General features: G+C 31.0%; 1 protein-coding gene across 1 annotated transcript; it reads right to left on the bottom strand.

Annotated features, from left to right (window-relative positions):
- Positions 1-6,009: 6,009 nt before the first annotated feature.
- LOC117930241 (WAT1-related protein At3g28050-like) lies at positions 6,010-10,913 on the bottom strand. The gene is made up of 7 exons (XM_034850830.1): positions 10,632-10,913; positions 10,490-10,555; positions 10,281-10,394; positions 6,987-7,221; positions 6,733-6,891; positions 6,477-6,628; positions 6,010-6,360 (listed from the first exon to the last, which is right to left on the bottom strand). The coding sequence occupies exons 1-7, from the start codon at positions 10,802-10,804 to the stop codon at positions 6,207-6,209; spliced, it is 1,053 nt and encodes a 350-aa protein (XP_034706721.1). The 5' UTR covers positions 10,805-10,913; the 3' UTR covers positions 6,010-6,206.
- Positions 10,914-21,401: the final 10,488 nt, after the last annotated feature.

Genomic DNA, 21,401 nt, shown 5'->3' with positions numbered 1-21,401 from the left:
ACTACATGATAGGCAATGATGAGATGTCAATAAATTTTTGGGTTAACTTCATGGTTCGGTAATCCAAAATAACTTATTGTAACTTAATAACTTAACTTAAGTTTTTAAATAAATTAAGTATATTTAGTAAAATAACTTAATAGTATGATTTAAAGTTTAAAACAATTTTAAATGATAAGTAAAAATAATTAACTTATTTTTAAATTCATATTTTTATTTTATTTTTTTTTACCCTTATTTACCTTAAACTTAAATACAATCTCTATTAATATTCCACGATTTTTATTGTTACTCAATTTCTTTTATCCTAATTATAATTTATGAAGATAAATATGTTAATTTGATGATTTAAAATAATTTTTAAGTTAATTTTATCAAATAATTTTAATACTTAAAATAAAAATTAAGTTTTAAGTTATTAACTTAAGTATAATTTTTTAAGTTAATTTTATCAAACAACTTTAATACTTAAAGTAATAATTAAGTAATAAGTTTTAAGTTATCGACTTAAATATAATTTAATTTAAAGTTAACTTAAATCATTAAGTAATAAGTATTAGGTTTTACATAACACTCTCTTCCATTTGTATTTTCTTTTTTAGTATAAATGGGTAATAACTATTTTTTAATACCTCCATTTTTTTTAAAATAGTTTTTAAAATTCGGATAAATTTTTTAAAAAATTTACATTCTCTACAAAAGTTACAATCATTTTTTTTTCTTTCAAAACAAGAAAATAATATTTAAAGTTACTTTTAAAAAGGTACATTTTTTAAATATCGATAGAAAAAAGTAGTCGATGGATTAATGAAAAGGAAAAAAAATGAAAATTAAAATTAAAATGACAATGATGTTTTATTCACAATAAAAATAGAAAATAGATTAAATTTTTTTTTTATATTTTTTAAAAATATAAACCAATTTTTTTCACCATAAATAAAAAATAGAGCATTTTCAGAAAAATATTTTTGACTTGTTTTAAGTTATTTTTACTTGTTTATTAAGGATTGTTTTAAAAATATATATATAATTATACAAATTTAGAGAATAATTAAAAATAATGTCAGATAAAAGTTATTTTGAAAACATATTTAAAAACAGAGAAAATAAGTTAAAACATTTTAAGTCCCCGAAATGACTTTTGTTGTATAAAACATTGGACAACAGTTTTAAAAAACTTTAATCAAAAGCAGTTTTGAAAAACTGTTTCTGAAAGCATTTCTTAGACAAAGCCTAAATGTTCATGAATATTGTGTAGGGAATTAAACCGAATTCCCAACCTGTAAGAAACAAAAATAGAGAAAACACATGCCAAAGAAAAACAATCACACACACAAGACAATATTTACGTGGTTCGACAATTTGCCTATGTCCATGGAGTTGCAGGGATATCACTATTATCAAGGAAGAATACAGAGTACAACCACAACGCCTACAATATTTATCTCTATATATAACACGACAACCACACCACACTAAAAAACCCTAATTACAAAAGGTGGTTCCACAATGGGCTAAACGGGCCTAACAAGCCTCAGTAAATCTCTCATTAAAAAGCCATGCAATATTATTCGAGTTGGCTCACCAAACCAGATCAAACAAAACTAGACTTCACAAAGCCCAACAAATCTCCCACTTGGAGACTAGTTCAATCACCAACATCAAACCGCTATCCTCCAAGAAACATTCCCTCATCCCTACAACTCATCCTCCTGTCCTCAAGCTAGAAGACCAATTGAAGTTGCATACAACTTCAACTTCTCAATAGTGACACCTTTAGTCAACATGTCTATCGGGTTCTTAGATCCACAAATCTTCTGAAGTATTACTAGTTTATCTTCAACAAGGTAACGGATAAAGTGATATTTTGTTTGTATATGCTTCGACTTTGAATAAAAAGCCGAATTTTTGGCAAGAAAAATTGCACTCTGACTGTCACTATGTAGAATGTCTATTTCCTGCTTCTTACCCAATTTATTTAAGAAACCATATATCCAAATCATCTCATTTCCAGTTTCAGTTGCTGCAACATACTCAGCTTCTATAGTAGACAAAGTAACAATCTTCTGTAAATTTGAAACCCATGATATAGCTGTACCACCTAGAGTAAAAACAAACCAAGTGGTACTCTTTCTACTATCAATATCACCAACAAAATCAGCATCTACATAACCCTGCAGTTTCAAACTTGCACCTGCGAAGCAAAGACATGTATATAATGAACCCTTCAGATATCTTAGAATCCACTTGACTGCCTCCCAATGCTGCTTTCCAGGCCTACTCATGAATCTGCTCACAACTCCCATTGCATGTGCAATGTCTGGCCTTGTACACACCATAGCATACATCAAGCTGCCAATAGCTAAGACATAGGGCACCTTACTCATATGGTCCCTTTCTTCTTCTGTCTTCGGTGACTGTTCTTTGCTTAGTTTGAAATGACTCCCCAAGGGTGTGCTCACTGGTTTAGCTTCATTCATGTTGAACCTGCTGAGAACTTTCTTCACATACTTTGACTGTGAAAGCTTCAATGTACCATTAGCCTTGTCTCTAATGATTCTCATACCAAGGATTTGCTTTGCAGCTCCCAAATCCTTCATTGCAAACTGTTTGGGCAATTGCTTCTTCAGATTATTAATCTCCTCAATGCCAGACCCTGCAATAAGCATAGCATCCACATACAACAGTAATATGATGTAAGAATTATAAAAAAACTTAACATAATAACAGTGATAAACTTCACATCTCTTGAACCTAATTCTATGCATAAAACTATCAAACTTCTTGTACCACTGTCTAGGAGCTTGTTTAAGGCCATACAAACTCTTTCTCAATTTGCAGACTAGATTCTCTTGTCCCTGAACAATGAACCCTTCTGGCTGAATCATGTAAAGGTTTTTCTCCAAGTCACCATGAAGGAATGTTGTCTTCACATCTAACTACTCAAGATGTAAGTTTTCTGCAGCCACGATTCCCAATACAAGTCTGATTGTTGACATTTTCACAACTAGAGAAAATATCTCTGTGTAGTCAATGCCCTCCTTCTGCTGGAACCCTTTAACAACTAATCTGGCATTGTAACGTTTGCTACCATCATGCTCATTCTTTATTCTGTATACCCACTTGTTGTGCAAAACCTTCTTTCCTATTGGCAATTCAGTCAGTTCCCATGTCTGATTCCCCAACAAGGAATCCATCTCATCCTTCATGGCTAACTCCCACTTGCTTGAATTCTCATATTGCAAGGCTTCATCATAACACTCTGGCTCACCACCATCGGTCAACATGAGATAATTTAAAACAGATGAATAACGCTGTGGAGGTCTAATGTTCCTGGAAGATCTGCGAACTTCAGCTACAAGTGTACTTACCAGTGAATTTACATTCTCCTTATCTTCTTCACCCCCTTTTTGGATAGTACTTTCAGTCAATTCATCTAAGTTGACAAATTCAGATTTCTTTTGATCTATCTCTGTAACATCTGACACTACAGTTGACATGTCCTTATACATAACCTGTTCATTAAATATCACATTTCTACTTCTGATGATTTTCCTGTTTTGTTCATCCCAAAACCTATAGCCAAATTTCTCATCACCATAGCCAATGAAAAAACATATTTTTGACTTTGTATCAAGTTTACTATGAGCATCAGAATCAATATGAACATAAGAAACACAACAAAAAACTTTTAAATGTGAAAACTTCACCTCTTTACCGCTCCAAACCTCCTTAGGAAGTTTGAACTCCATAGGAACTAATGGTCCTCGGTTTATCAGGTAAGTTGTTGTGCTAATAGCATCAGCCCAAAAAGTTTTTGGTAGTCCAACATGCAAGCTCATACTTCTAGCACGCTCATTGAGAATTCTATTCATGCACTCAGCCACACCATTCTGCTGTGGTGTCCTAGGAATGGTCTTTTCCATCCTAATTTCCTGTGCAACACAATACTCATTGAACCCTCCATTTATGTACTCTCCTCCATTATCTAACCTCAAACATTTTACTTTCAAACTTGTTTCTGTCTCAACCATGACCTTCCACTTCTTAAAAGTTTCAAATACATCATATTTATTTTTCAGAAAATAAACTCATACCTTTTTGCTTGAGTCATCAATAAAAGTGATGTAGTACCTTAAACCACCAAGGGATGCAACCGAAGAAGGCCCCCACAAATCAGTGTGTACTAGTTCCAATTTTTTAGCCTTCGGTGTCCTGCCAGTTTTCAAGAAGCTCACCTTTTTTTGCTTTCCTAAGATGCAACTTTCACACATGTCAAAATCAATGGACTTCAATTCTGGTAGTTTTCCTTTTGACAATAACATCTTCATCCATTTCTCACTCATGTGACCAAGTCTGCGCTGTCATAGGCTTGTATCAGTACTTGCATCAGCAACTACAATTGTGTCTGTTGGACATGAGGTCATATACAGAGTACTAATCTTTTTTCCACGAGCCAATGCCCTATCTCCCTTTGTAACCTTCCAAGTACCACCAACAAATAGTATTGCATGTCCTTCATCATCAAGTTGTCCAACAGAAATCAGATTCCTCCTTAGGTCAGGAATATGTCGAACCTTCTCCAATAACCAAATAGACCCATTGGGCAACGGTATGCAGACGTCTCCCAGACCCACAACATCCAAGGCTGAACCATCAGCCAAATACACCTTACCAAAATCACCTGCAACATAATTCTGTATGATTTCTCGGTGTGGAGTGGTATGAAACGAAGCTCCTGAATCCAAAACCCAATCATCAAGTGGACTGTCTACTGCAAGAAGTAATGCATCTTATACCTCTTCTGTTACAGTATTAGCATAATCATCTTCATTCTTCTTCTTAGGACTTTTGCATTGCCTTCTAAAGTGATTTGTTTTCCCACAATTCCAGCATTGTACTTGTTGGACTGATCTAGATTTGCTTCTATTCCGATTAGAATTTCTGGAATTTGATCTACCCCGATTTGAATTTCTGTCATTACTTCTGCCTCTTGTCTCAAGGTTTAGGGTAGAACCAGATCCTGAGGTGTCGTCTGCATCTCTTCGGCGAATTTCCTCAGCTAGAATTAAATCTCGTATATCATTATTGTACTTGAGCTTTTCCTTTCCCGTAGAATTGCTTACTGCTATCCTCATTGCCTCCCAACTATTTAGCAAAGAAGCCAAGACGATCAGAGCACAATTCTCATCATCAAAATCAATTTCTACAGACGACAATTGATTTGTGATTGTATTAAATTTATTCAGATGTTGTGCTACTGATGCATTCTCTGCCATCTTCAAATTGAACAATTTCTTCATCAGATGCACCTTATTGTTTTTGGACGACTTTTCATACATATCGGACAAAGCTTTCATCAGATTTGTTGTGGTCTTTTTCTTTACAACATTGTGTGCAACAGACCTAGATAGAGTTAACCTAATAACTCCTAGAACTTGTCTATCAAGAAGCGCCCATTCCTTAGCCTTCATACTCTCAAGTTTTGTCCCCAAAAGACGTAGATGCAATTTCCTCCTATAGAGATAATCTTCAATCTACATCCTCCAATACGCAAAGGCTATGCCATCGAACTTTTCTATTCCAGACGTCTTTCCTTCTTCCTTTGCCATTGCTCCCACTCAAACCTAACCCTAGGCTTTGATACCAGTTGTAGGGAATTAAACCGAATTCCCAACCTATGAGAAACAAAAATAGAGAAAACACACGCCAAAGAAAAACAATCACACGCACAAGACAATATTTATGTGGTTCAGCAATTTGCCTACGTCCATAGAGTTGCAGGGATATCACTATTATCAAGAAAGAATACAGAGTACAACCACAATGGCTACAATATTTTCTCTCTATATATAACACGGCAACCACACCACACTAAAAAACCCTAATTACAAAAGGTGGTTCCACAATGGGCTAAATGGGCCCAACAAGCCTCAATAAATCTCCCATTAAAAAGCCCTACAATATTATTCAGGTCGGCTCACCAAGCCGGATCAAACAAAACCAGACTCCACAAAGCCCGACATATTGCATTCTTTTATTATTTAAAATAAAATTTCCTACAAAATATTGATTAAAAAAAGGGAAGATGGTTAACAAATAACTAAGAAGAAAATTGTACATCACATGCTAAATCAGCTATCAGAAAGTACTTGCTTAAGACAAATTCAGGGCGTAAGTGTGTAACATGGCTTCCTACCAGAATTCTAAGCCTGGAAAGTTTTGTTTTGCAAAAGAGGGACGTTGTGGGAGGATGATTCCATGCCATGGGCTGGGACGTCTTCAAGTAGCGTCTCCTCTTTATCCTTCCCCCACATCACTGTATAAAACCCAATAGCTATTATAGCAGCTCCAACCACACTGCAAAATATTTCAGTTTTGTCATCCGAAAGAAAAATGATGAAATATTAGTGTCAATAACCCAATGATTTCATGATTACTAGCCATTTAAGAATTGAAAACAAAGAAGATGATACCTTCCAAGATAGAGAGTATCTCCAAGAAAAGTGACCCCCATCACAACTGCAATTATGATCCCAACTGGCTTAAACATGGCTGCAAAGAAAGGCCCCTTTCTGCGCATTACCCATGCAGAAGCAACACTTCGAAGTCCAACTACAAGAACTGCCTAGAGATTAAGCAACATGCCAAGTTATTGCAGTTTCAGGCATGAAGAGAGACGGGCCGCTTTAAATGCTAAAGAAGAAGATCTGTCATGGTTCAGGCACTCACTGAGTATACAATAGCTATCAACTCTATGTCTGGTCTTAATCTCCATGCGCTTGGATTCCTTTCTGCCATCAGAGAGACTATGGAAGATTGCATGGCCACGAAGGTGCAACAAATGAGTGTTACCATCAGCTCTGCAGGGTAGGCTCTAATAATGGAGGTCTGTAGAAAGTAAAAGGAATTCATAAGCATGCAGGATGATCAGGAATGTATATTAATGCTAGAGGAGTTTTGTATGCCCTGGTATGGTTTTTTACCTGGAAAACAAACAAAACTGCAAGCATGAAGGCAGCAATTGCAGAGAGAATACCTCCCATAACCCAGTTTGATTGTGGCAACGTAACATTTCCATTGAGTTTGGTAGAAGTTAATGAGGTGAACGCAACTGGAGGACCTTCATACATCGTCATAGTGAGTGCTCCTGTGATGGACATTATGGTGCCAATAGATTTGGCGCGACTACTGCGGACTCTCAAGTCTAGATTTTCCATCCTGGTCACCATCCATATAATTTGAGACCCGGTTAGGACTTGGGAACACTCTGGAAAGAAATTACATTACTTGATCTTCTCAACAAAAGTTTCCACTAGGATTTGAGGATGATATGAAAAGCCAAACTGATTCAGATTTCATCTTCCAAGTTCAAACTGTTTGAATATAGTCGATTAAAATATTTATCCAAAATCACTCATACTCATTTATATTACTTCTTTCAAATTTGTCATATTAGGGGTGAACAAGAGTGGCTCTTCGAACAGAGAGAGAGAGAGCAAACGGTCCTTTTTTATACTGGTTGGACAAGCTTCTATATCCACTCCCTCCAACTTCTTTTCTAGCTTAGATTTAAATGCTAGATGATGATTGGTGTAAAAATGTAATAAGATCTTAGTAAACTTTACTCCTTGACTTAGGGTTATGAATCATTATCTCTTTCTCTGAGTCTAAAGTTGGAATGTGAACTCTAAAATAAAAAATCTTTGATTAATATGTATTCTTTTAGATCCCTTCCATATACATCTCTTCTTCTTTTAGATCACTTTAATTTTGCTAAAAGATTTTGAAAAGAAAATATTGAGAAAAAAGTTTTTTTTTTTAATTAATAAAAGGGATTATTAAGAAAACTAAAAAAAAAAAAAATTAAAAGTAATGAGAAAGGTTAGAAAAAAAAAAAAAGAAGAGATTTTATTATAAAATTAAGAAAAATATATTTTTTTTGAAAGGAAAAAATTGAGATTTATTTTAAAAATTATTATGTATGACTTTGGACAAAATGACTGTTGAGAGCTTTTTTTTTATATATACTTTTAAAGAAAATGAATAATTAGGATAGTTTTCATTGAAATTATTATTAAATATAGTCATCAAAATTTATGAAAAGTTAAAATTGTTCACTTTTTTTTTTTATCCTTTTTACATCCACCTTCACCATCAAACCTTAATCCTAACTCTAATCCTTCCCTTCCCTTCATTTCCCTTCATTTCTTTAATTGTAATTGTTTGACTTTTCAAAAAACATTCACTAGTCTAGCTCAACTCCCTTCATCAAACACTTGATTAAACCTGCTAATATTCCACTCGATTATAAGATTAATTATTATTATTTCTTATTTTATATAATTAATATAAAAATATTTGAAAAAAATGAATTTATACACATAATAATTTGACATATTCTCAAATATCTGAAATAAATAATTAAGAGAGATATTTAAAGACCAATTATTTGAAAAAAAAAATTTAATGTATTTTTTGATATTCCAAAACACCAAAACTTATGAAACTATCAAGTAAGCGTTGGATCAAATATTCCTTCTAATTTTTTATTTTTTAAAATATGAACTTTTTATATAAAAATAGAATATTTTGTAATATATATATATATATATATATATATATATATATATATATTATATATATATATATATATATATATATATATATATATATATATATATATATATATATATATATATATATATATATATTTTTACCGTATATTTTTTTTAAAAAAATTTAAAATGTGATTAGTAAAATTTTCATAATACTTTGAAATTTTTGATAATTTTTAAAATCATTACCTTTTCTTATAAAAATCTTCAAACTTTAAAAACAAAAAAAAAAGTAAAAACATAGGTTAGAGGGAGAATTGTGTTTTGAGGTGAGATGGACCTAAAATTGATCTAAAATTCATATTTCATGCACATTTAAGTTCAAAACCCAATTAAAGTGTAAAAATTAAGTTGAAGGATATTATCCTTCAATAATCCCTAAAATACCCTTAACCCCTATATGAGTGTAAATTTCAATTTTATTTTATTTTATTTTTGTTTTTCTATTCCCTATTAAGTATTACTCATTTCTAACTTTTTTTTTTTAAAGATATTAAATCTTTTTACTCTTATTATAAGTAATGATAAAAAATTTTCATATAAAATTTAATGGATAATCAATGAATGAAATTTAATTCTTTTTATTATTTTCATATAAAAAATAGTATTGAACAAAGTTTTCAATTTTTATTTTTAAAAATAATTTTCATTTTTTAACTAAATATTTTTAAAAAAAGAAAATATAAAAAATATATATCATATTACCATTTTTTTTAGAAAATATTTTTTAAAATAGTTTTTGAACAATAATTTTTCTTTATTTATAATCTAAAATAGAAAATAATATTGATTTCCAATTATTTATATAAAAAAAAGTTTTAAAAAACAATAAAAATTTTAAATAATTAAAATAAAATTATTATGGTAGCATAAATAGTAATGCAATAAATACCAAAAAAAAATTATGTGAAAAATGAATAGGTATTTTGGTGTTTTAATATCTTATATCATTTCCGTATATTATGTAAGTTATACGGAATAAATATTCGGCCAACACACAATTGTCCCGTGGTTGGTTTTATATCCTGACACGCATGTGCATTGAAAAGCAAAGCCTGTCATGATTTCGTGTCAGGTGGGCCAGACAAAGGGTATGTTAGGCAATTTGATGCTGCCGTTCCCCTGCCTTTCTGAACCAAGGCTTTATGCATCTCTCAATTTTCCTTTTTCACCAGAAAGGTCTGACGAGAAAGGAGCTTGCCACCCGCCCTTGCCCTACATGCTTAATCATTCATGTATCCCATACTACCTTACATGAACAGAATAAAATTCCACAAAGCCTTGGTTTCTCTTTTTTGGACGACCTTGTCCTTTTGCATATTATGAACTTTTGGCCTCTAGAGCCGAATATCCACGTCATTACGAAGAAGAAACAAAGAAGGGAGGTCACAAAAGTCAAACAAGAGGATGAAGTTGGTTGCCTGAAGCGTGGAGAGAGGAGAACCCTAGTTCAACCTCAAGCTCTGTTTTTGCTGTGAGAATTGAGATTCTCTCAACGTCCCAAAATATCACCCTATTTTCAAGTTATATTCATGCCTATAAAATTTAAAACTACTGAGATTTTATATAGGAAAATGGAAAACTAATTTCAAGAATTATGAGGGTGCCCTCGTTGAAAAGAGCCTCAAACTGAAATTAAAGGAGAGGTAGATGTGTACATACCTGGTAATGATGGCAAGTATGAAGGTAAAAGCAGGGACCAGATCAGTCATGGCTGAGGCTAAGGTTGGAGAGCTATACCTTATTCCAACATACATAAACATCTGTATTGAACAACTTTACCAAAGCACATATACAACACCCTTATTATCAGCTTTGAACTTGAAAAGTAATTTGTCCCTTTAATCCAAAGAGAAAACAAGAGAAGTTACCTGATGAGGCCAAGAACAAAGATTCTGCAGAGGATGGAAGTGGTGAGTGGAGGAGGGGGTTTTCTTCTGTGGATGAATGAGAAAGAGATGAGAAAGAGGGATGTGAAAACAGAGGGAAGAAGAAGTAGATAAAGAAACGAACCTGTGAAAGAGAAGGCATGAAAGAAGAAGGAAGGGAATGGCAAAGGTATTAGAGTAAACAACAAAGACGAAGTTGCTCATCCCTCTACTCATGGCTGCTTTGCTTATGGTATTTAGGCCCATCTCCAACGACTCTATTACTAACATCACTAGCGTAAGTTTAAAACTCCACATCTTTCTCTTCTCTGGGTGGATTTGAAAGTTGAAGCTGCGAGTAAAGTCTAATCAGGAATTGGCAGCCCCAGCTCAGCTCCCCACCTATGCTCTGGGGAATTGGCTGAAAGGCTAAGCTCACAGTCTTGCCCCGCTCTCTGTGATCACCACGCTGCCACGTTACTATCGGGTCTGCATAATCGGGCCCACTCCAAGCCAGAACCATGGTCCACCACTCTCCAAGATCGGGGCCGTAGCTAAATTTTCATTTTTGTTTTTGTTTTTCTCTCATTTATTTATCTTTTTGATGTTCAATTTTATTGCCCTAATCTTGCCCACTCCACCTCAGTCTTCTATGTCTTCTTTGCTTGAGACAAAAACAGGCCATTCATCTCCTATATCCCATGACATGACAATGTGGGTAAACTGGAAGGAAGCGGAGTCTTTGAAAACGTCCTCTGGGAAAGAAATCAGACGTACACAAGACACAAGGGTTGCTCAAGGCATTTTTTAAAGAAAAATTAAATTGCTCACATGAGATTTGAATAATAATATATCATCCTTTCAGTATTATAGTACTCTGAATGGCCACGGAGAGAGGAACGGAATAATTTATAGGCCACTGGTAGTCGGTAGTATTTCTGCGAAGCTTCAAGCCACAATAGGAAAAATAATATTCTTTGACGACTAGTATGAATCAAGGATGAAAATATCGGTAATCACGAATATATCGGTACTTCGATTTTACGGATATATCGGATATATTGGAGATATATTTGGATATATCGGAGATATATTGGTGGATATTGGAAAAAAATATCGATAGACTTAAAATTATTAAAAACTCATAAAAATGTAAGGAAAACCTCATAATAATATAATTAAAAGTATAATGAACATTTTAAAGTTGTTTTATTGAAAAATTTGATATATATATATATATGATATAATTTGCGATATTAGATATAATTATATCATGTTGATCTATAAAAAATGTTAATTTTGTAATTGTTCTCATTATAAAGTCACATAAAATACTTTATTTCATTAAATATCAATAATTTGTACACATTAAATTCATTAAATAAACATATTTCATATTCAAAATATACTAGTTCATGTTAATTAAATTAATTAAATAATTTAGTATATTAATTAAATTAATTAAATAATTTAGCTAAGTTAACTAGTTTAATTTAATTCTAAATGTGAAAATAAATCACAAATAATAATCTAAAATAAACATATCAATTTATAATTAAATAATCAAATTAACCTAAATTAATTCAATAAAAATATAAAAATTAATTACAATTGAATGTAAAAATAGCATTAAATCATCCATATTGCAAACATACTAATTAATTGAAAATACATGAGCTAATTACAATTGCAAACAAAATTAATTACAATTTAAATTAAATATACCTTAAAATGATTAAATAATTGAGCAACCTTAATAAAAATTGGAGTAATGAGAGAGCAAATGAAGAATGAAAGAAAAAATGGATAAAATAGATGAAATTTGGGCTATTTATAGAAGAAATTTGGGCCAAAATAGCCGTTGGAACATTAATTTCCCATTGAAAATCAATTTTGGCCGTTGGATCAAAATCTGGGAGCAATCTGGCCGTTGGATTGCCATATTACCATTATAATCACATCTAGGCCGTCGGATCAACACGGATGTGATTTGGGCCGTCAGATCACGTTGCATGAAGGAGGGGAAATATCACAAAAAAATCAGCGATATATCTCCGATATATCGCCGATATATCACCGATATTTTGTCACCAGAGGCGATTTTTTCAAAATATCTCCGATATATCTCCCCGAACCGATATATCGTCGATATTTTGGCGATATTTACGGAAATATCTCCCCTCCGATTTTTCTTCACGAAATATCATGTCGACCCCTCCCGATACACGATATATCGACGATATATCACCGATATATCCCGACATTTTCCTCATTTGTCTGAATGGTCGTGGCCTACAGGTAGAAGAGGAATCCAATAATTTTAGGCTAATGATAATGGGTTGTATTTATGCACCGCACTTCACGGAAATCTAAGGAAATTTACTCGAAGAAAAACTTTGTAATATTATTTATAAATATAAAATATAAGGTTATTATATATTTATTTTTTTAATATTCATAATTAATTGTATTAGACTTAATGTGGTGACTCATACTTTGACCATCCCAAATGACCTCACATGAGCTATATTTCATAACCTGCTCGAGATGATCTCTCACTTGTGCTTTATATGAGAGTAATAAACTTCTGAAAACACCTGAAGAGGCATCCCCACACATGGGTAGGAGATAGTGGAAAGTTGTAAATGATTCTAGATGGTTTTTGAGAATTCTTGAAAATTCTTTTATATAAGCTTATATGTAGCATTCTCGAGAGAATATTAGGGTCTGTTTAGTTACTATTTTCAAAAATTGTTTTTCATTTTTCAAAATAAAAAACACAAAAAACTTGATTGGGAAAGGGGACATGTTTTTATTTTTTGTGTTTTTCGTGTTCTCAAAAATCATTTTTTTGAGAACAATGAAAAAATGTTTTTATTGTTTTTTTACTGTTCAAATAATAGATTGTTTTTCGTATTTTTCTTCATTCTTTTTGTGTTTTCCTAACTGCTTTTTATATTTCCACAAAGATAAGTTCCACCCAACTACCACACTCCCACCTGCAAGCCCTTTCTTCTTCATTAAATTATTAAAATTAATATACTTACACATGGTTACAAAATCATCATTTGTTTAAGAAAATTATAACTTATGTAAAAATTTCAAAACGGAATAATTTTTTTTAATTTAAATGAATTGTGCATATGAAAATTATTTATATATTTATAATATCAAATTAATGGAAGAAAACATTTTGTGAATTAAAAAAATATGTTTTTTGTTTTACTTATTCTAAAAAACTTTTTTATTAATTCAACCAAACATGTTTTTTTTTTTAGAACAAAAACTGTTTTACATAATTTAGTTCCCAAACACAATTTTTTTTCTCTCCTAAAAACACAAAAAATTATTCTTAAAAATTATTTTCAAAAACTATTTTAGAAATCAGTTTTCAAAAACAGCAACCAAACAGACCCTTAAAAATTGTGAAGAACCACTAAGGTTCCAAAGAGTTCCCTTTGGTTAACACAATCACACACATAAGCAAAAATAACAAAAATGTAAGAGATTTTAAAGTGGTTTGCAATCAATGTGATTTCTACATCTATGTAGCCTATCAATACTCAAGAATCCACTAATAAAATAAATATAGAAAAGTTATAATGGTGAATATTGATCTTTTTCTCCTCACAATTGCAATCCCACCTTTTTTTTTTTTTTTACTTGCTAATGAAACCCTGAATCATAAGCGGTTAAATACAACAACAACAAAGGCAAAATCAACCACTAACATATTTTGCATAGCTCAATCGACCATTAACATACTCTATGTAACACAATTAGACTGATTTAGACTTTACAATCTAACAGTCTCCCACTTGTAGATTAAAGCACAAGTAAACATCCTCATTTAATGATTGATGAATATAGTGTGTTCAAATAACATGTCCTCACCCTTATCTCATTGAAATTGCACATAGCTCCAATTTCTTTGTTATCCTTACTTTGATCAACATGTCTAGATTCTTACTATCTTGTATCTTCACAAATGTTAACACCCTATCTTTAAGTAGAGACCTGATGAAGTGATAATGAAGCAATATGTTCAGTCCTTGAAGGAAATGTTTAATTCTTAGATAGATGTATTGCACTTTGTCTATCACTATGCAATAATTCATCACATGTTTGACTCTTAATTGTACCAACAAACTCTATAACCAAATCATCTCTTTTTCTAGCTTCCATCACAACCACATACTTTGCTTCAATTATAGATACAACAAAAATCTTCTACAATTGAGAAATCTAACTAATGAGAATAGTACCCCAAGTGAACACATACCCTATAGTGCTACTCCTATGATCTATCTCAGCAGAAAAAACAACATCCATATATCTTAGTAATTTCAACTTGCCCATTTTAAAACATAGACATTTTTTTGTACCTTACAAGTACCTAAGTGTCTACTTTATTGTTTCCTAATACTATTTGATTGGATTTGATATAAATATGCCATAGCTCCCATTGCATAGACAATGTCTAGTTTTGTGCGCACCATAGCATATACCAAACTTCAAATGGCTGAGGCTTTTGAAACCTCAACTATGAAGTCTTTTTCCTTATCTATCTATGGATAATGCTCTTTAAACAACCTGAAGTGATTGGTTAGAGGTGTTCTAACTGCCTTAGTATCATTTTCAATACCTTACAAATATACTTAGTTTGAGATACCTCAAAGTGCTTGTTTGTTTGTCTTTATTAATCTTCATCCCAAGTCTATGCTTTGTTTAGCCCAAGTCCTTCATCTCAAATTCACTAGATATAAGTTTCTTTAATTTGTTGATTCCATCTAAATCAGTGTCATTTACTAACATGTTATCAACATAAAGTAGCAAAATGATATAGTAAGAACCAACCATCTTGAGGTAACAACAATGATTAACATTACACCTGAGACACTCATTCTTTTGCATGAAACCATCAAACCTTTTATACCATTGTCTCAAGGCCTGTTTTAAACCATTTATGCTCTTTGTTATTCATACTAGATTCTCCTTTCCTTTCGCTGTAAAGCCCTCTAATTGTTGAATGTATATTTTCTTCTCTAAATCACCATGAAGGAAAGTTATCTTCACATCTAAGTACTCATAGTGTAGACTCTTTGTTGCTATAATACTCAAAATTGACTGAATATTAGTCAGTTTCACAACTAGAGAGAAGATGTTTGTGTAGTCAATTCATTATTTCTATCAAAACCCTTTGACTACCAATCTAGGTTGATATCTCTTGGAGTCATCATGCTCTTGTTTAACTCAATACACACGCTTGTTATGAAGACCTTTCTTACCCACTAGTAACTTAGTTAGCTTCTATTTCTAGTTAGAAATAAGAGACTTCATTTTATCTTTCATTATAAGCTCTCACTTGCTATTATCTTTCACCTAACATGCCTCATCATAGTACGTATTTAGGTTCATCGCCATCCATCAATAGTAAATAATTCAAATACTTCTTATTTGGTACATATAGCCTATTGAAAATATAAAGACTAGAATTGAAATTGGAACTAGATTTTATGGTATATCAACATATTTTGAAGTGTTTTCCTCAATATGATGATTTTAACCTATCTTATCTACAATACTACTATGTGGAACATTATCTAGTTCAAAGTATACAAGTTCAAGCTATACTAAACTAGTACACTATGTTGTATCTATATCCTTATACAGAACTTTCTCATTGAATGTGGCATGCACACTTTTAATCACTTGTTTGTTTTAGTCATCCAAAAACTTATAACCAAAACCATCAACACCATAACCAATGGAAGTAAATTTTAGTGATTTAGCATCAAGTTTTTTTCTCTATCATGATCACTAATATGTACAAATGATACACAACCAAATACCTTTAAGTGAAAAGGTTTTACCTCTTTTCCAATTCAAACTTCTTTTGGTATTTGCTCTAATGGTGCTAACGATCCCCAATTGATCAAGTAAGCTATTGTATTGATTGCTTCTACCCAAAATTGCTTCGACAACCTTGCATGTATACGTATGCTTTTGGTTATCTCAATCAGTGCCCTAGTCATTCATTCTACTATGGTATCTCTAACACAATCTTCTCTAATTTAATAGAATTTCTTCAACTCAGAGTCTTCATGCTCTCCACCATATCAAATTGCAACTTCTTAATTTTCATACTTGTCTCATTCTTCACCATTGTTTTCTACATCTAAAATACATCAAACACTTGTGAATTATGTTCCATAAGGTATACCCATATTTTCCTGAAATGATCGTCAATGAAATTCACAAAATAAAACCTTCCATCAATTAATGAAATGAAGTGGATTCCTAAACATCTATCTAAACTAAATCAATTTTTTATTTTTTTGGATTCTTCCAACTTTCTTGAAGTTAACTCTTCTTTGTTTTCTAAATATGTAACTTTCACACATGTCAATGTCATTTGACTTCAAACCTAACAACTTCCCATTCGAGAGCATAATTTTTAACCCCTTACTACTTAAGTGGCCAAACCTCTAGTACCATAGATTCAAATCTTCTTTGCTCATAACAATTGAAATAGACCCACAATTATATGTTGCCATGTAAAGAGTATCACTTTTCTAATTACCACAAACAATAGTCATTACTTTCTTTATGATTTTTTACGTGTCACTTGCAAAAGTTGTTACTTAGCTATTTTTCTCCATATGCCTAATAAAAATCAGATTCTTCCTCAAGTTTAGAATGTGTCTTATATTATCCATCTTCCATACATATACCCATTTAGTTTGATCTACACTTCAGCTTTGCCAATAACATCACACATTTGGTCATCACTAAGATACACTTTACCTAAATTACCTAAGACATAATACTCAAATAATTATCAAATTAAAGAAGTATGGAACAATGTCTTCAAATGCAATACCCACGATTCTATTTTGCTTTCTAAAGAGCATAAGAGCATCATTTGATTTTTCTAACACATTTTTTGTGTTGGTCTTACTTTCACTATCTTTCTTGGAAACCCTACAGTGCTCATTTTTTATAGTGTCTCATCTTTCCACAATTCCAACATGCAATATCTTTCTTACTTTTATGATGTTGAAAATTCTTGGGATTCTTGGATTTTGACTTGTGATTCTTCAATTTGGATTTATTGTGCCCATTACATTTATTCTTGTTTCTAGTTTTGCTATTCATGTTTAATGTTAATCTTGAATTAGAAAAACCTTTTTCATACCTCCTAATCTTCTCAATCATAATTATGTCCCCTACATTCGAAAACACCAATTTGTATTTCTTAGATAAACAACTGATCGAGGTGATAATGCCCTTTGAATTCTCAAGAAAGTTAGCTAATTAAGGATTAAAAAGGCTTGAATTTTATCTTCAAATTTAAAGTCAATTGAATTTAAATTATGAACGATTTCATGAAATTCATTCATGTATTACTTAAAATTCTCATTCTTAGGTACCTTCAAGTTAAACAACTTCTTAATCAAATGTACCATATTTTTCTATAAAAGGTTGTTCATACATACCGGTTAAGGTGGCCATGAGGGACATTGTTGTGTTCTTGTTTTTTACATTAAAAGCAACCAATCTCGACATGATTAACCTAATCACACCAAGGCTTTGCAATTAAGCAAATCTCATTCCTTTTCATCCATCAACTCTGACCTCTTCCCAACAAATAAAAATCTTTCTGGTACAAATAATCTTCCATTTGCATCTTCTAGAAATCAAAATTTATACCATTGAATTTTTTTATTTTGTGTAAATTTTTTACTAATCCCATTACTTATACTCAAATGATAATTAGTCAAATACGCCAAGCCTAGGATTTTTTAACTTTGGCACTCTAATATTAGTTGTTAACACAACCACACACACTTGATTAGTAGAAATAAGAAAAATAAATAAATAAATTCTAGTGTGGTTTGATGATCAATGTGATCCTCACATTCACAAGTTTGCATCAACACTCAAGAATCCATTGATCAAATGAAAATACAAATGTTATAATGGTAAAGGCTCTTTTTCTCCTCTCAATTATGGTCTCTCACTATTATTATTATTATTATTATTATTATTATTTACCTTTTGTTAGACAAGTTTTAGTATGTTATTTAGTTTTTGTGTGAATTTAGTTTGGACTTATGAAATTTAAATAATATGTGTCTTTAATGTTTATCAAATGTTATTTTATGTTATTTATTGTTTTATTTTATGTAGCATATAATGGATGATGACAAAAAAAAGTGGTGGGTCATTGTATGAGTTAACTTCATTTTCTAAGGATGAAGATGACTTGGACAAAATATTATTGCCCAGATAATGAAAGAGTATGAAGAATTTTGTTTTAAGCTAGACACCTTAGAGGACATCTATGTTAAGTGGTGTATAGTTTGTAAGAGATATACTATATGTTCATCCTCAAACATGTTACAAATTGTTGTGAATGGACAAACAAACTTTTGTTAACCTTTGTGACCATATAAAGAGACATGAAAACTTAGAACATACACGATGAGTGACAATTGCAGAAACAATTGTCATGTTCTTATTAATAATGAGATATAATGTGAGAACGTGGGTAATAGCTGACCATTTTCAACACTTAACGAAGACTGCCACTTGACATTTCAAAGAAGTTAGAAGAACATTATGTCGACTAGCCAAAATCCCCATATGTCCCAACAATATGCCTAATGAGGTGCCTTCATATATTGCCAATAACCCTAAGTATTTTACATGGTTCTAGGTAAAATCCTATATATAATATTTCACAATAATTTGAAGCTGTTGTATATAAGTATGTCATGTTTATATTTTTTATCCTTAAAAATAACATAATTTTTTTTCCTATAGGATTGCATTGGAATAATTGATGGCACCCATGTGAGTGTTTGGGTTCCAACCGACAAGCAAGCTAGTTTTAGATGTAAAAAAGCAGTCATAATGCAAAATATGATGTGTATATGTGATTTTGATACAATGTTCACTTCTGTTAATGCTAGTTGAGAGGGAACATCAAATGATGCACATGTCTTCTTGGATAAGATAACCGAGAATCATTAAAAGAAATTAAGAGCTCTGGCGGAAATTTTAAAAACAATTTTTTGTTTTTAAAAACATAAAACAATTTTAAAAAATTCTTAATTAGGTTTGTTATTGTTATCTGTTTCCAATTTTTAAAAATAAAGTGAAATAGAGAACAACTTTTAGAGAACAGTTAAAAGTTATTTTTACCAATTTTTTAAAACCAATAGAAAAACACACTCTATTATTTATCTCATACATAGAATTATTATTTTTCAATTTTTTTCGTTAGGTAGATTAACTCTAAATTAAACAAGACTTAATGTGTTGGATTTATTAACAAATCTATTAATTTTTTAAATAATTTAAAACTTAAATAATAAACTCATTAATACTAGAAATTTATGAATATAATAAAATATCTTTTTTTCTAACATATAATAAAATAGTGTATTTTCTACTTAAAAATATAATTTATGATTTTATTATAATATTACTATTAATATTTTACTAAAAACTATATATTTTTTTAATTTATTTGTAATTAAAAAATTATTTTCATTTTCAATCGGGCTTCAATTAAATTAAATTAATTAATATTATATAAATTGAATTTAAAATGTTTTTGCAAAATCAAAATATTTTTTTTAAAAAAAAACAATTTATCTAAACAAGACTTTTTGTTTTTTACTTTTAAAATCCTTTTATAAAAACAACTTGACAAATATCTTTATTTTTATAATTAAAAAAATCTTCAAATTAAAAACAATTTCTAAAAAAACATAAGAAATCATGATCAAACAATTTTTTTTTTAAAAAAAAAAATTAAAGTACTTATTTGACTTGTATTAAAAATGAATATTAAAATTATTTTTATCTTTTAGTAATTTTTGTTTCACTACAATAAAAAAAAATTGTTTCATAATTAAAAAAACTTATTTACCTTTAACTCATACATAATTATAGATTTAATTTTTATTTTTTAATAATACTTAACTTGAATTTGATTTCATATTATTATAAATTAAATTTATAAAAAAATTATAAAATAAATGTAAATCATTGTTTTTAAAAAACAATACAAATTCTTTAATACAAACAAACTTTTTTATTTTTTGTTTAAAAAAATTATTTTTTAAAACATTTTGTCAAACACTTATTTTTAAAAAAATTTATAAATTATTTTTTATCTTTATTTTGAAAACAATTTTTAAAAACTCCAGCAAACAGGCCTAACGTTTTAACCTTAACCAATCAAATTACCTATTCTAAGGTAGTTTGACGAATAAAGAAGTTTTACTTTTCTTTTTCTTTTTAGATGTGCTTTGATGAAGCTTGCACTTGTGCACATTATGAGCCTTAAAACATCTAGTGTCGACATTTCATTACAATAAAGACATGAAAACAGCCAACAAACCCGTGCTGTTTGAAGAAAGGGAAAGGTTACCGGCCAACGAGAGATGAAGTTGGTTGATTGAAAGTTGAAACAAGGCGGGAGGAGAGGCATGCAATTCCAATTCTACTCCTCGTCTCTTCCTCTCATAATTCCAATATACCTGGCCTTTTTCAAACCACAAAACCTATTCCTGCTCGGATTGGTGGAAGGTGGACCCAAGGGTGACAGTCCTTTTGTTTGTAGATGAATAAGTCCAACTCAATCTAAGGGGTCCAAACAAAATCCTTCGGTGTGAAGAAGGAAAAAAATACCATTTTTATGGTCGTGAAAAGTATATTATCATTTGTCTTAACCATTCAGAACCTCCTTCATTTCAAGAATTATGAAGGTGCTCTTATTTGTTTGTAGCCTCCAATTGAAGAAGATAAGAGATTCTTTCCAGCACAGCAACCATCATTAAAACCCCGGGGGAAGACTTTTATTCACAAACTTCTACTCAGGGTCAATTGTCAAAACCTA

This window comes from Vitis riparia, chromosome 1 (assembly GCF_004353265.1).
Source record: "Vitis riparia cultivar Riparia Gloire de Montpellier isolate 1030 chromosome 1, EGFV_Vit.rip_1.0, whole genome shotgun sequence".
Taxonomy (NCBI): domain Eukaryota; kingdom Viridiplantae; phylum Streptophyta; class Magnoliopsida; order Vitales; family Vitaceae; genus Vitis; species Vitis riparia.
This window is presented reverse-complemented; position numbering and strand designations above follow the sequence as displayed.

What these genes read in the sequence shown, in the direction of transcription:
- LOC117930241 (XM_034850830.1), bottom strand. Translation starts at nt 10,804, where the DNA reads ATGTGGAGTTTTAAACTTACGCTAGTGATGTTAGTAATAGAGTCGTTG. An exon ending in TCATGCCTTCTCTTTCACAG is followed by an intron (nt 10,556 to 10,631) that starts GTTCGTTTCTTT and finishes ATTCATCCACAG; the next exon opens with AAGAAAACCCCCTCCTCCAC. An exon ending in CAGTTTTGTTTGTTTTCCAG is followed by an intron (nt 6,892 to 6,986) that starts GTAAAAAACCAT and finishes TACTTTCTACAG; the next exon opens with ACCTCCATTATTAGAGCCTA.